The 17124-nt window shown below is 41.4% G+C and overlaps 1 protein-coding gene across 1 annotated transcript; it reads left to right on the top strand.

Moving 5' to 3' along the window:
- The first annotated feature begins 1896 nt into the window (after window positions 1-1896).
- On the top strand, window positions 1897-16531 carry LOC117255063 (arachidonate 12-lipoxygenase, 12R-type-like). Its single transcript, XM_078166254.1, has 14 exons — window positions 1897-2071; window positions 2511-2715; window positions 2845-2926; window positions 3220-3342; window positions 5233-5336; window positions 5535-5701; window positions 5863-6006; window positions 8350-8553; window positions 8736-8822; window positions 11323-11492; window positions 12023-12144; window positions 14199-14299; window positions 15582-15752; window positions 15900-16531. The coding sequence occupies exons 1-14, from the start codon at window positions 1919-1921 to the stop codon at window positions 16077-16079; spliced, it is 2013 nt and encodes a 670-aa protein (XP_078022380.1). The 5' UTR covers window positions 1897-1918; the 3' UTR covers window positions 16080-16531.
- The last annotated feature ends 593 nt before the right edge of the window (window positions 16532-17124 follow it).

The raw sequence follows: 17124 nt of genomic DNA, 5'->3' as shown, positions 1-17124 counted from the left end.
TTAAGAACATCATTATTTGCATCATCCTGTCGTTTTGCAACTGCAGTAAATGTTATTTATTTCCAGTGTTCATCACATAATCAGATGGATATGGCAACTAAGTGGACACTCCCACAAAAATGTATGTATGAAAAGCAGAATCAGTGAGGATAGCTTTTATCAAAAGTTCATCCAACGAACTTCTTGGTCTCATTAACAGGTAAACACTGAAGCTGAGAATCGCTGTGCTTCCAATTACTTTCTAATGCCATCATCTTGAGATCACAAGTTAATTATTTTGTTATCTCCAGAAAACAAGCTTTGTTAACTTGTGATAACAACGTAAACAAGCTGTTATGATGAGCAGTCATTCCTCTGACTTTGTAAGTGCCAAGACTCTATTAAAAAAACAAAGGTCACATCTATGAAATTTACATTAAAGTTGTGGAAAATGGGCAATATGACAATAACAGCCAAAATACCTTATTTAAGCCACTGGAAAAAAAAATCCACTCACTTCCTACAACTGTACATTATATTGCCAATAGTTTATGTTTAATAGACTCTTTTTTGATGCATCATTGATGTCATCAGGTCGCTCTCAGTCAGTACTACGGAGCATTTCAGTGAGAAGATTCCCTGCAAGCTGATAAAGAATTTTCAAGGAGAGCTTTAAGTGTTAGGTGCAGTCATCAAAGTCAGCAACAAGAGACTGGGGGTAACATACACGTGTCCAATGGTGGTAGAAAATAGTGTGGCCATTTGAATTAGAGGGTATGACCTCCTCAGCTGTTGGCCAAATTCAGCTTCATATACAAGAACTATAAGTTCTGTTTTTAATTAATGCTTTAGTGGAACCGAAACTACTGCATGTGATTGTTTTATGCTGATCTGTGATTTTTATACAGCCTGATTTGTTTGCTGTGGTGAAAATGTAGTTTTAATCATGATTCACACATTAGGTCATCTCTTAGTTCACCAATGAATATACCATTGTGCAATATGAAATGTGGAGGTGCTGCATCGTCTTTCAGCAGAACGTGACATATTGCAACTGTCTACCCTCATTGGCTTACTGTTTTATTACTCTCTGGAAATAAAAAAACACTGTAGCAATCCAGGCAACCAGCAGTGAGTTGGGAACAAGTCAGGGTTCCCAGCAAAATTAAAAGCCTGGATTTTAAAGCATGGCATCCTGCCAGGGCTCATCTGGCCGCTCTTATGAGGCTCCACTTACCACTGCTAAGGCCTTCAAAGGAAAGTGAACCACTTCCTACACAGGTGAGTGGGCCTACCACAAGCCTCAACACGATCATCATGTATACAGGGAAGAACAAGCTGCAGCTCCTCTTAAGTGGCCAACAAAACAGGATTGAATCAATTACTATCCTTATACTAAAAACACTATCCGATAATTCTGGATGAGCTGTGAAGATGAATAGATTTTTTGTGATGGTGTCACATTTTTCAGTAGAAAATCTTGTTTATCTTTATAAAATCAACCTTTCCTGTGATTTAAAAAAACAACAACAAAAAAACATCATCTTCCTGTTTTCAACAAGTGCAGCAATTGTTCATACACGTCCAACATTTCACTGCCAGAGCTGTAGCTACTGATTAGACACTCCCCCAAAACTGTATGCACGAAAACAGGAATCAGGATCTGCTTTTTCAAAACAGCAGTTCATTGAAGGAACTTTATGGTTTCAAAAATTGGTAAGAGAGGTGCTTTATGAAAATTATTTCATCTACCTAAAGTATGGATTGTTAATAGTTATTAAAATACAATTTGCTAGTGCCATTTTCATTGCAAAACCAGAATTTCTGAAAAAAAGAAATTCTCACTCTAGTTCATCTAATGATAGTTAACCTTGTTAGTGCTGAGAATGGTTATTATTTTTCTCTCCCCACCAGGATTTTTCTGCTTTCCAGGGTGAAAATGGTCAATTATAAAGTGACTGTATCTACTGGTTATCTCGCTGGTGCCACCACTTTAAACAATGTATTTATCAAGCTGGTGGGCACAGATGGGGAGAGCGAACGCAAGTGGCTCATGGGCATCAAAGGAGCTTCATCCTTCATGAAAGGGATGGTAAGTCTGAAAATTCCTCTCTTTGTTTGAATGCATAAGACACTTCCTCAGCTTTGCCTGTATGAGATTGTAGGCACATTAAATGCACTGCACAGTATTGCATAATATTATTTTATGCAGTGCGATTATATTGCATGAGTCCAGCTTTCTACATTCAGAAACTGTAAACAGCTCAGTTCTTTGTTATATAATTTGCTTTATCTCCTGTTTGCTGTCCTGGCTCCGCAATAGCTTCTTTTTCTCTACCTCCATTTACTGTTTCTAAATGGAGCACTTGAAGCTGTTCAGTACATTTGATGAAGTTGCACTTGCATAATTCTTGCAATTTTGGGGCTGTAAACACATAATTGAAAGTACTTAATGTAAGTCGCTTTGGATAAAAGCATGAGCTAAAAAACAAGGTATAGATGTTTTTAAACCATCTCTGTCATCACTCCAGGTGTCTTGTTTTACCGTGTGCTGCCCCGTCTCCATTGGAAAGCTGATTCTGATAGAGCTAAGCAAACAGCGCCTCCCATTGTTCCCTGAGGACAACTGGTTCCCTGCCAAGGTGGAAGTGCAATCCCCCGAGGGACACACCTACAACTTTCCCATCTACCGCTGGATCGCTGACAGTGAGGTGCACCGCTTCAGAGAGGGAACAGGTTTGTCCTGTGTGGTGTTCACTGACCACAAAAGACATCCAAGCTAGACATACGTAGGCTGGAGTAAATATGTGTGAACAAACTTTACAGAATATACAAACAATTTTAAACTTTGTTTTCTTCTTAAAGCTCTGAGAGTCTGTGATGACAGCCATCATCTTGGCAGGTACAGTCGGCAGCAAGAGCTGAGTCAACGTGAGAAAGACTATTGGTAAGAGCTTGAAGCTTATCTGCATTTTACCTTTATGCAACCCAAAGCAAACATGCATCCAAACCTCCTACACCTTTGGCTGAATATATTCATGATATACAATGATAAACAAACCACCGTATAACAGTGTGACATCAGCCAGGGCTTATTGAAATCAGTTATACTGTATGTTGCAAAATTGTAATACTGAATAAATACATGTCAAGTCTATTATGATGATTCAAACTACAGATGCCCTGGGATATAGACTGTCCAAAGTTCCTTATCACTCTGCTGCTCTCTATTTTTCCCAGCTGGAATGTGTATAAAGAGGGAATACCCCACTGCATGAAGGCAGAGAGCCCTCTTTCTCTGCCTTGTGAGGTCCGCTTCTCCTTCACCAAGACCACAGAGTTCATTTTCACTGCAGCCACAGGGTGAGGTCCTCAAATTTTTCCAGACAGTAGCATTTGTTTTCGTGTCTCACTCTAAGAAAGCCTCTTGTTTGTCAGAAACTCAAATACCATTACGCCAGCCCTCATTCACTGGAACTAGTGACAACTGTGTCAGCAGTGGATGGGACCCTTCTCCATTACATATTGTCATTCAAAAACCTCCTTTTGCTTTTCACAGAAGCTGTCGACAGCTGGGCTATTGAGCCCAAATTGTCTACTGTCTTGAGTGCACAATTTGGTTACTGGTCACCTTGTTCACAGCTGTGCAGTTGCACACTAGTTCATGAACAGTAGCAATACCGTATGTTCCAAAACAAAAGGAGATACACTTTGCTAATTAAGGTAAAGTTTTCAATTACAACAGCTAGCAATACCCTGTAACAGGTAGTGTTACCGATACTTCGTAGGTAGTGTCACCAATACCTCAGAACAGGTAGCTTTACCTTTTATCTTCAGAAAGAAGCACTATTTTCACCCCTATGTTCGCAAGAAACATAGCAATACGCCCCCCAGACACACTAGCATCTATAAGTTAGCCCATCAGCTAACCATTTACTATGACTGATGACCCCAGTGAAGTCTGGAAAAGGCCAAAGCTTTGTCACTGCTGCAATAAAATATCAGACTGGTACAATGACCCCATATCTGGAGCGTGTCAGAGCTTACTCCATGCTCAAACTGCCTCAACCTCCATCAGCAAGTTAATCCACTGTGCTGCTATCCCTCTGTCGGCTACTTTGCTGCTGGCTAGCCCGCCAGGCTAGCCTATCGGGGGAGACCCACTCATGTGTGAAGCGGCTGCACCATAGAAAGAAGCGGATGTGTCCGCAGGCTTGGCCGGTACACCTGGGCTAAGCTGGGCAGAGGCAGATGCCAAGCCCTTGCCCCCAGTTGCAAGAGACAGACAATGGATGTGAAGGAGACGTGGATGACTCCATCACAAAGGAGGTCTGTCTATGATCCTGATAGCTGCACTGGCCAGGGAGGCACTAGCTGGCGGAGATTTTTCACCTTCTGTCCAGCTCGCCTTGGATATAACCACCACATAGGGGACCTTGATAAGATCCATGCACTTTCTATGCATCAGATTTTTCCCAGGGAGTACTAAGGTCAGCATGCAGCCTAACCCAGCTTTCACCCCTAGGTTATGTCCAGTACACGTACTGCAATCCTTTTAGAGAGGACCCAGGGTTTAGACAGGGTGACCAATTATGTTTCAGGTAAACCACAAGTGGGAAAGCATGTGCCCAAATATCATCTTTTCCATTGGATAGCAGGGGCTATTGCTCTGGTTTAAGTAAGAGTCTCCAGCCTCCGACTGGCCTACGCGCACATTCTACATCGGGTTTAGCTGCTTGTGGGCACTCTTTAGAGAAATTACTATTCATGAGGTGTGCGCAACTGCATGCTGGGCCTCGCCCTACTGTTTACTAGATTTTATAGTCTTGATGTCACGGCACCAGCTCTGGCACATTCCGTCAGAAGTGCCGCAAGGGACAGTTGTTTTCTTTACAGACATGTTTGGTAATTCCTGCACTGAGACACAAAATAAATGCAATGAAAGAGAACATAAGGTTATGGATATAACTCAAGTCCTCTGGTTAGCATAAATGAGTGTCCCACCAGACAACCTTCCATATCATGGAAGCGATAAAGAGGTGTGCTTGTTTTAAGTGACAGCTTACACTGTGTCAGCTTAATATATACTGGGAGGCTGACACTCACTCATGCTAATCTGAGAACCTGGGTTATATCGATAACCTTACATTTTCCAGTTTCTGTCAGAAATGCATTTTCCCACATAATTATGTACCTGTCTATAAAATGATTTATTTCATCGTAATAAAGGAGCTGTGTGTTTCTATGTTCTAGGCTTACTGAGCTGCAAATTAAAGGGCTGTCTAGTTGCAAGAAGAAGTGGAATAGTATTGATGCTATCAATCGGGTTTTCTGCAACAAACGGACTAACATATCAGGTGTGTTAGATTAATGAAATACTTAATATTGTTTACATGACATCAGTCTCTTGGTTTCTTTGCATAATTCATTAAATGGAACACAGTGTTTCCCATTTTTCAGTATCACATGCAACAAACAGTTAAGCTATGTGGGAGAGTAAGATTTTCTAGCCCATAGTTTGAAATCTAATCAAGTTTAACTCTGTTCTTTTCCAGACTACGTCCAGAAACATTGGAAGGAGGATGCTTTTTTCGGCTACCAGTATCTAAATGGTGTCAACCCCATCTTGATCCGACGCTGTAAAGCTCTGCCTGACAACTTTCCTGTTACTGATGACATGGTCTTCCTCCGTGGGAAATGCAGCTTGGCAAATGAAATGAAGGTGATTCTCTTGAGGTTGATTGATCTCAGTATTAGTAGGAGTCATGTTTTGCCCCAGGACATGTTAATTTGCAATTGCATGATGCACTTACATGTTCACTTTGTATAAGTGATAACCAATCTGTATGCATGCGACTTAGATCATTCCTCATTTTCAAACAGAAAGGCAATATATTCCTGTGTGACTACAAGCAGTTGGATGGAGTGAAAACAAACACCATCAATGGGAAGAAGCAGTACTTGATGGCTCCCCTCGTCCTGCTCCACAAAACACCCGATGATGAGCTGATGCCAATTGCTATTCAGGTGAATATAACCCTGAAGTATAGCTAATAGCGAAGCTTAAAGTGAGAGTATTGATTATTATTTACTGAGTGCTGACTATTATTCAAAGATGTAGGTTCCCTTGTGACAGGAAGGGAGCATCCACCTCGCTGAACATGTTCTTAATACACTGGACTCTTGGCAAGAAAACAACCACCATGATGAGTATGTAGATGGCAGCTCCGAATGCTCTCTGCTAGGAAAGGCAGATCATTACTCCCTGCCCTAGCTAGGGCCATGTAAAACGTTCCTCCCATAGCCATATCAGGCCAAGCCAGTGTTATTTTAAAGTACAAAATTACAAATTTGCTGGAAAGGGCTTTACAAATTGTACAATACAATACACCCACTGTGCTTATACTCTTGATTTGGCTCAGGAGGAAAAGTAGCAAGAGAAGTGATCTCTCTTTCAGGAAAGACAGACATGCAATACGATAGATGTCATATGTACAGAGTAGATGGACACTCCTTTAGCACCATTACACAAGTAGAGTGCAAACAAAAATATATACAGTACAGGCCAAAAGTTTGGACACACCTTCTCATTCAATGCGTTTTCTTTATTTTCATGACTATTTACATTGTAGATTCTCACTGAAGGCATCAAAACTATGAATGAACACATGTGGAGTTATGTACTTAACAAAAAAAGGTGAAATAACTGAAAACATGTTTTATATTCTAGTTTCTTCAAAATAGCCACCCTTTGCTCTGATTACTGCTTTGCACACTCTTGGCATTCTCTCCATGAGCTTCAAGAGGTAGTCACCTGAAATGGTTTTCCAACAGTCTTGAAGGAGTTCCCAGAGGTGTTTAGCACTTGTTGGCCCCTTTGCCTTCACTCTGTGGTCCAGCTCACCCCAAACCATCTCGATTGGGTTCAGGTCCGGTGACTGTGGAGGCCAGGTCATCTGCCGCAGCACTCCATCACTCTCCTTCTTGGTCAAATAGCCCTTACACAGCCTGGAGGTGTGTTTGGGGTCATTGTCCTGTTGAAAAATAAATGATCGTCCAACTAAACGCAAACCGGATGGGATGGCATGTCGCTGCAGGATGCTGTGGTAGCCATGCTGGTTCAGTGTGCCTTCAATTTTGAATAAATCCCCAACAGTGTCACCAGCAAAACACCCCCACACCATCACACCTCCTCCTCCATGCTTCACAGTGGGAACCAGGCATGTGGAATCCATCCGTTCACCTTTTCTGCCTCTCACAAAGACACGGCGGTTGGAACCAAAGATCTCAAATTTGGACTCATCAGACCAAAGCACAGATTTCCACTGGTCTAATGTCCATTCCTTGTGTTTCTTGGCCCAAACAAATCTCTTCTGCTTGTTGCCTCTCCTTAGCAGTGGTTTCCTAGCAGCTATTTGACCATGAAGGCCTGATTCGCGCAGTCTCCTCTTAACAGTTGTTCTAGAGATGGGTCTGCTGCTAGAACTCTGTGTGGCATTCATCTGGTCTCTGATCTGAGCTGCTGTTAACTTGCCATTTCTGAGGCTGGTGACTCGGATGAACTTATCCTCAGAAGCAGAGGTGACTCTTGGTCTTCCTTTCCTGGGTCGGTCCTCATGTGTGCCAGTTTTGTTGTAGCGCTTGATGGTTTTTGCGACTCCACTTGGGGACACATTTAAAGTTTTTGCAATTTTCCGGACTGACTGACCTTCATTTCTTAAAGTAATGATGGCCACTCGTTTTTCTTTAGTTAGCTGATTGGTTCTTGCCATAATATGAATTTTAACAGTTGTCCAATAGGGCTGTCGGCTGTGTATTAACCTGACTTCTGCACAACACAACTGATGGTCCCAACCCCATTGATAAAGCAAGAAATTCCACTAATTAACCCTGATAAGGCACACCTGTGAAGTGGAAACCATTTCAGGTGACTACCTCTTGAAGCTCATGGAGAGAATGCCAAGAGTGTGCAAAGCAGTAATCAGAGCAAAGGGTGGCTATTTTGAAGAAACTAGAATATAAAACATGTTTTCAGTTATTTCACCTTTTTTTGTTAAGTACATAACTCCACATGTGTTCATTCATAGTTTTGATGCCTTCAGTGAGAATCTACAATGTAAATAGTCATGAAAATAAAGAAAACGCATTGAATGAGAAGGTGTGTCCAAACTTTTGGCCTGTACTGTAGATCAGAGAAAATGTAACATTTAAAGACTTTTCATTGCCACTGCCAGCCTACCCCCCTCTTACCCTTTGCCAAAGACTAGAGAATATAGACACAAGCATTGATGTATGTGCATACAGCGATCACAGAAAATTCTTAAACATTTCTGACCAGTACCGAACGACACCTCCTTCCTTCTCCTGCAGCTGAAGCAGACTCCAGCAGAAGACAACCCCATCTTCCTTCCTACTGATACTGAGTATGACTGGTTGACAGCCAAGATTTTTGTGAGAAGTGCAGATTTCAACGAGCATCAACTCAATGTCCACCTGCTGCGCACTCATCTGCTGGCTGAAGTGTTTGTAGTGTCACTGCTGCGCAACGTGCCCATGGTGCATCCACTGTACAAGGTAACTGAGGGGAGAATACTGAACTTACTGTAGTACTATCTTCCAAAGTTGTTAAATCATGTTTCAGTGTGTAATGCAGTATGTTCAAGTATTTTAAACCACTAAATGATAGAGAAGCTTCAAGATTTCTGACTTTGATAACGTGTAATAGTGTTAGTAACAGAGTTCCTTCTTTCCCTCAGCTCCTCGTGTCTCACACTCGCTACACTCTGCAGATCAACTACTTAGCTCGAGCCTCTCTAATATCTAAGACTGGAGTTTTCACACAGGTATGAAAACACCAACACACTCAGTAGGCCATTTCTCAAACAATTGACCTTATTGAAGAAGTGGTAAATGAACACATTTCCTCTTATTTTTGTTTGTACCCACAATTTGTTTTTTATTTTGTTACTGTTTATTGATTTCCGGGATTCATCAATGTTTTCTTATTTTTGTTTTTCTAAGTACATTTACTCAGGTACTGTATTAAGGTACAAATCTGTGGTACTTTTACTTTACTTGAGCATTTCATTTTAATCTCATGCAACTTTAGATTTCTACTCCACTATACTCCAGAAGGAAATACTGTACTTTTTTCTCCACTACAATTATTTGATAACTTAAGTTACTAGCTGCTTTACAAGTTAAGACTTTTGCATACAAACCGTATGAAAATATAGAAGCGCAGATGAAATTATTATATTATATTTTCATGCAAAAGGTTTCATGGTTCCAGCTTCTCAAATATAAGGCCTTGCTGTTTTTTCTCTTAATTAATTTTGATTGATTAGATTTTTTTGGCATTGAGTACTTTAACTTTTTAATACTTATATACATTTTCCTGATTTTGCTTATATATTTTTACTTAAATGGCATTTTCAATTCAGGGCTTTTGCTACCAACAGAGTATTTTTACAGCAAGGGAGACTGCGGATGACTGGGTGGTTATAACAGCACCACGTTCACCAAGAATGGATGACCTATGAGTCATAGTACATTTTTATTGGATGAACACTTCCTTCCTGACCTTGCATGTGAAGTTTCATAGTTGTGTGCAGATTTTACAGCCAAAACACTGATTTTCAGGTGTGACAGTTAATTCTGGGACCACGTCTATATTTTGATTAGCACTGATACTGTTGAAATTGGAATTATGCAGCCTGTATTAGATTGGAGAGCAGTCTCTTAGGTAAAATGTGAGATTTTTCTATGCTCATTTTGAAACGCCATGCTGATACAGCTCGCTAAACACTGGATAACAGAGGTGGGGATGATTGTAACACCTCTTACGGCAGTGTGACAACTAACCCCAATGACAACCTAACACATTTTCTTTATCTAGCTTACTGGGTTTTTTCAGCAGGCCAGGAGAGTTGGTGAGAAACACTGATATATGTACTAGAATCAGCATAAGGTGAAGTGAGGCAGGGAAGGACAGTTAGATCTGTCCCAAAAATAATACTCTCTCTGCCATGTGACACTGAGCAGACACTGCAAGAAATTACAAAACCTCAGAGGAAGAGGACCAACATTGCTGCCCTATGTGGGCGATCACAGCAGTCAAAAAGTCCTCAGTGCACAGCAAGAGAATGCCTTGACAGGTTACTTGACTGAAGCAGTCTTGTATTTTGGACTCCCTCCACATGAGGGGAGACAGGTACAGGTTAGCAGTTAGAACTTAGTAGAAATTGGTTATTATTGTATGTATCAGTTTTTCATTTGTGATTTATGTAATTGTGTTGTTTTTAATTTTTCATTCTCATTGTTACAACTTACCCCAGTATTGGGGCAGGTTGTAACAATGGGACTCCTTGTATTGGACATCAGTTAATGAGTTTGGTGGTATAGTTGGATGAGTTGGAAACATTGTCCTTTGTAGAAGACAAATAAAGGTACTTTGGGTCAAAATTTGACAGCTGTAACACAAAAATGCAGAAAGTTATAGGTGTTGAGACAAAAAGTGTTACAACCATCCCTGGTCTCCCCTGTTTTGGTTTTTACTTGAGTAAAGGATCTGAATGGTTGTCCACCCCTGCTGCTGACACAACACTTACAACGTTACAAATGTTTTGTCATTTCTGATTTTTTGATTTCCCTGTAATGCCAGAAAAAAAATCTCTTGAGAGAATAGCCTTTACTTTGTTTAAGTTTATTTAACAGTAAGTTAGTGTTACTACTGCAGAACCTCTTCCTCTCAAAGCCCTGACACACCGAGCCGACAGCTGGCTGTAGGTCAATGTTGGGCCGTTGGTTAGCGCTGCTAACTACTGTCAAGATGTTTCTCCAGTTTCCCTTTTTGAATGACGGTTACAGACGACCGCCATCTGCTGGTATGGGGAGAAATTCCTCTCATGCAGGTGCAAAACATGCATGCTTGCTTGCTGGCTGCTGGTTTGGTGTGTTCATGTGCAACTTTTTGGCCAAGACACGGCAACGTAAGGCAATGCAGCAGGGGGCGCTTGTCGCCGGTAGTTCTCTGAAGTTGGTTCAGTGTATCTGGTCTTTTACAGCCTTTTTTTGGTGGCACCTTTCCACTTGTTGGGCACATGCTAGTGTATTTGCCCATAGCACCATAACTGCCCTTATATAGTGTTTAGGAGGCGTTACCTAGGCTAAAAGGTTACCGATGATTAAGTGGGATGCATCAACACACCTGGGTAAGAGCAGATTTGGATGGTTAAGAGTGTCTGGTGCACCTGGAATTGACTTTACTTAAGAAAATGTTGCTGCATCAATACTATATACAATAATTGTCGCTAACTGTATTCCTTGCTATCTGACTGTTAGTTTGCAGCCTCTGGTGGAGAAGGTATGATAACACTCCTGAAGAGATCATTGTCCTCAATGACCTACACCTCCCTCTGCATACCAGACGACATCGCTGAGCGTGGGCTGGAGCATGTGCCGAACTTCTACTACAGGGATGATGGACTCAAGCTTTGGGATATCATTCACAGGTAGTATGGGTGTCCCGATACCAGAAAATAAGAGCAGAAATCCCGCCCTTTGTACAAGCTAGCCTCTGTTTTCTTATCTACCTCAGTCAGTTTTCTCAAGGGTTTCTTTCATCATGGCCGCTGTTTACCAAGAAATAGTTCTAGTATGTGATTCGCTGAAAACCACAACTTTTTGTTTTTGCATTTCTGTATGTCTATTGCAAAATGTAATGCCCTAAATCATTCAATTTAGGGGTGCTGGTAGGCATATGCAATTTAAAGCAAGCTAGGCTGTTTTTCCCTGCTTCCAGTCTAAATGCTAAACTGACCTAATTGCCATCAAGCTAGCTCCATACTTAACACACAGATATGAAAGTTGTATTGATCTTGTCTTCTTAATCTCCACAAGAAAGCAAACTGGTAAGTTAATGAAATGTCAAATTATAAATTCATTAAATGAATAAATATATTCTTACTACTGCAGTGTGTATGAAAAAAGGAACAATTTAACTAGGACTGTGTTTCACAGAACTTATCCCAATTACTCATAGGTTTGTGCAGGGAGTGCTCAGCTTCTACCACAAGAATGACGCTGAGGTCCAGCAGAACTCTGAACTGCAGAAGTGGATTTCTGACATTTTTGAATATGGATCCCTTTCCCAGGCATGCACAGGTTGGCTTTAAATAAAATCTCAATCTTAGTGATCAGAAATATGCACATTTATGTATTGTTATGTGGACATAATGCAAATGTGAGTCAAACATTAATGTTGTAATCTAGGCATCTTTAAAGGGCCAGTGTGTAATATTTGGCATGGTTTATTGTCAAATCTGAATCTGAATCTGAAATATTCTACCCATTAATATGTTTATATAAGTGTATAATCGCTATAAAATAAAATTCATTTGGTTTTCGTAGTCTTATAATTATGCTTTTATATATATATATATATATATATATATATATATGTATATATATAGCAAGGGCCTTGCTTTAGAGAGGTTGCCATCTTGCGCCGCCATGTATGTACGGCAGACCGAGCGGACAATCCAGCCAGCCAGAGAACGCGTTTCGCGTGTATAAATAAACCAACGAAGACAGCGGAAGGAAGGCAGAAGGAGGAGGAAACAGCAGAGAGTGTAACAGTGTGTTCACACCGAGCGCGAGTAAAATATTCGCCTCGCTCTACTCGCGCGAGTTTGACCGCTGGAATATTTGTTTTTACTCGCGACATTCACGCGAGTCATTCGCGCAAGTAACAGTGTGTTCACACCGCTAGTAAATCAGACAAGTATGCCGGCCGGAAGCAAGCTACATCGGTTGTGCTAATTGGGGCTAATGCTAGTGCTAACTTTGTTGATAGAAACGTACAGCCGATAGTTGGAATCAATTTTCAAAACTTACCAGGCAGACCGACCTCCTCACTCACTTTCCTCCATGCCAGGTCTTTCTTGGTCCGAAGCTTATAATTTGGGGACGTAACGTCATAACGCTCAGGGTGGCCACAAACAGCTATTATTAGCTTGTCCTCCATTTTCGGAACAACGCGGGGCAGTTGTTGACCATTGAGGTCCATCCAGATATGGCAGAGAAGTGTGTGAAGGCTACCTGCGTTCTCCATAACCCAGACACCTGCAGTGAGGGCGAGCATCCCAGTCACTGTCGGTGAAGTGGAGCCTGCATTGAATATTAGCACCAAAATAAATATCCATGTCTCCGGTGAGTTTTTTGCGTGTGAAAATCAGTAAATATTCACTGTATCCGGCAAGTCACATGTTGCCTGAATGGATGTTGTTTACTACAGCGAGACAGTGGCAGTTTTTGGCGTGTGAAAATCAATAAATATTCACTGTATCTGGCTAGTCACATGTTGCCTGAATGAATGTTGTTTACTACAACGGCAGCAGCACGTCAGTGACGTCGGTGACGACAGGAAAATCTCAACGCTGATAGGCTGCCCCAACACAGCATCAAGCATATATCTCCCCAACGATGGTAGCACCGAATCCCATTCTGTGCAGCAAAATGGGAGCAGAGGATTCAGCCTCTCTTCTCACCCGCTCAGCATCAAACACATGGAGTTCCTCATCTGTATGCTCCGGCTCAAACAGGTATGGCTCTGGGTCTGTGTCCGCTACAAGAAACTCTTCAAAATCGCGTTCAAAGTCGTCCATTGCAGCTACTATAGTCCGGAGATATTGCTAGGCTAAATAAACAGCTGAGCTCTGTTTACCGGCTACGCTGTCAGTCAGTGTGTGGGCTGGAGATTGGTGGAGCAGAGAGGGGAGGGGGTGCCCGCTAGGTATTGTAAACGAGAATGTGTGTATGGAGTGTGTGTGTTACGCCAGAAGAGTCAGAGTTTGGGACGGAGTCTTTTACCCCCTGGAGTGTTACCAGAGTTTTTGGAGTGCTCAAATAAACTGGCCTTTTTCCGGAACGCTCCTCTGGTCTCCTGCTCGTGAGGGATTCATTACAATATCATAACATGGTTTAGATTTCTAAATAAACATTCACCTCGTCGCTAGATAGACCTACTCCTGAAAAACTCATGTCTGCGCAAGGCATTTTGTCCCTACGAGGCCACCGTCATTTACCCGACGGGAGGGGTGAGCGAGTGAGCCCTGCAATCTAGAATTTGATCACTGATGTCACTGTTTTCAACGGTTTTCAACCCATTTTACACACTGGCCCTTTAAGTAATGTCGTTTATTTCTTCTAATTCTCAGGAATTCCACAGAGCTTTACCACCGTGGCTGAGATGGTCAAGTTTGTCACCATGGTGATCTTCACTTGCTCGGGACAGCACTCGGCTGTGAACACTGGACAGGTGAAGCTTTTTAATTTACCGGGATGATCAGTTATAATGTTGCCATTTTTCTGGAAAATGTGGATGAGTTTTTTCTAAACTGGAAAGAGAATGACACATTTTAGCATTGAGGATGACTTGCCTTTAACACAAGAGTCTAAAGCCATGATGACAGGTCTTTGAGGCGACATTTTGGCAGAGTGATGCTTCGAGCTCGATGAAAGAAATGCTATCACACTGACAATGACAGTGCTGACTTTTAGCAATTATAATATTTACTAAGATCACAATGGCAGTTTACTATGTTAGCAAGTGAACATTTGGTAGATAGCACAAATTACGAAGTACAGCTGAGCCTGGTGGCAGTGCCATTAGATTTGCAGGTGTTTGGTCCTAAATAAGTATCTGACGTATAAAAAAATTGATTTCATGATGGTGCTGGCTATTTGAGACAGATGGGATCTAGACATCAGACAAGACAAGAAGTGTAAATTGTCTGTTACTTTCTTCTGTCTCAAAACCTGGGATCTGGACTTTGCAAGCTTTGTGTATCAGGGTCCAGCTGATGAATTACTCAAGGCCTTGGTGGATCCATCTGCAGCCTGGTACAGACACTGTAACTGTCAGGTTATCCATGTGCCCCTTTTGGGGCACATGACTTAATTAGCATTTTCATGGCCAACGTGAGCAAAATCCCTGAAATGGTGCATAGCAATAATGCCCTGTGCTGTGCTGATGGTGATGTTCCAGAGATGACTCTGAGGCTGAAGCAGCTGTAACAGTTCAGAATAAGTGTATTGATCTTGCCTGGTGCATGGTGTCCATCCAGTGCGGCTTCCACTAGCTTGTTTTGCCGTTGGGTGACCACTCCTGCGTGCTTAATGCATCCTCACACCTTCAAGACCCTCTCCTCTGTGCATGAAGGTGTTGATATATGAGTAAGATTGTCCTAAACTGCTCGACAGTACTTGAGTCCTCCTGTTTTGGAATCTAAACACCCTCTGTGAAACTCCTCCAGATGACCTTAAAGGCTCTCAACAGTCACTGCAAGAGTCTGGGCCTTGTAGGAAACATATGGCACTCCAGTGGGGCCAGGTGCCGTGCTAGTTCTGGCAGCTCTGACAACGTCCTTGACCTCTTTTAGGATTGACTCCTAAATGTTAAACTGTGCTGTGGGTTCTGGTGGTGCTATCAAAGCTCTGTCACTAAAGGTGTTACCAAGGTACTTGTCCCCTGTCTCTTGAGTGCAAGCAAGCTTCAAAAAATGTTGATCAATTTTCTGTCAATCATTCATTCACTGCAGTATGACTATGGTGGCTGGATGCCCAACACTCCTTTAACACTGCAACTTCCTCCACCAACCACAAAGGGGACGACAAGCGAGACCACGATGCTGCAGACACTCCCTGATATCAACACAACAGTAAAGGGCATGTCCACCTTGTGGCTACTCAGCAAGCAGTCCTCTGACTTTGTAAGTGCCTAAGATGACATGAAAAATTACATCTATTAAATTCATGTTGAAGTTGTGTAAAGTAGGATTATATGGTATTAGTGCTTATAGTTTGTTTATTACACATTTAAATGTTAGTGGATTTAAATTTATCTTAAATCTCATCAGGTCGCTCTCGGCCAGTACCCAGAGGACCATTTCAGTGAGAAGATTCCCCTCAAGCTGATAAGGGATTTTCAAGGAGAGCTTGAAGTGTTCAGTGCAGTCATCAACGTCAGAAACAAGAGTCTGGATGTCCCATACACATACATGGATCCAAAGGTGCTGGAGAATAGTGTGGCCATTTGAACATTAGAAGGTGTGACCTCCTCAGCTGGTGGCCAAATTCAGCTTCATATTAAAAAAGAGAGAAAGGGAAGAAGTGTACTTTTAACTGATACCACAGGGGAGAGAAAATACTGCATTTTATCACTGTTTGCTGATCTCAGATTTTATACAGCCTGACTGCTTTAACTGTGGTGACAATGTACTGTGTAAACTTGTAATCTACATCCTATCTACATCTTAGTTTGCCAATGAATATACAGAGCTTCTAAAGAATACAAATGTAAAATACAAAATTTGAAGACGCTGCTTTGAGAAGTTTCTTATAAAGATGTGTATATTTTATGTAAAATGTCACCATTTGCATGTTTCTGTCCTCACTGAACAATTTTATTTTTTGTCTCAAAACATGAATGAATGAATCAATTTATACCATGTTACGGTTTATTTTATAATAAAACTATCTGAATAATCTAGGTAAACTGTGAAGGTTATTTAATTTAATTTAATTTAATTTAATTTAATTGTTATTTTAGCATTTATTCAGAATCAATATTTTTAATTGACTGTGATTGTCTCACATTCATTCATTCATTCATTCAATATAGCCAACAATGCATGATGTCCAGTTCGGTGGACAATTGTAGTTTCCTCACAACATAAAATGAATACTTGGAAAATTTGGCAACAGTATTACTCCTTAGATGTCACTTGATATTGCCAGATTGTTTTTTACCTACCATTGTCTCCTAAGGATTGGCAAGATATTCTTGAGCCGCACATTTCTTGCTGTCGTCGGCCAGCTTGGTTATGAAGGCTTTGTGTTGCACTTACAACACCTGGCCAGTGGGTGGCAGTGTATGACATGATGCACAAGGGTCCACTCTAGTGACTCAATTGCAACTATAGCATCAGAGCCCATGCATATACAAGAAAATGGCTTTTAAATAGCTGTCCACTGTAGTGACCACTATGCATGAAAGGGCTAGTCACTCATCAATATCTGTTAAGGGCGCCATTAGGAATTGATGGGGAAATAGCCTACTTGTTCAGGATTAACAAGTAGGCT

Source organism: Epinephelus lanceolatus, chromosome 3, assembly GCF_041903045.1.
Source record: "Epinephelus lanceolatus isolate andai-2023 chromosome 3, ASM4190304v1, whole genome shotgun sequence".
NCBI classification, from domain to species: Eukaryota; Metazoa; Chordata; class Actinopteri; order Perciformes; family Serranidae; genus Epinephelus; species Epinephelus lanceolatus.
The sequence above is the reverse complement of the archived record's forward strand: the minus strand, read 5'-3'. Positions and strand labels throughout refer to the sequence as shown.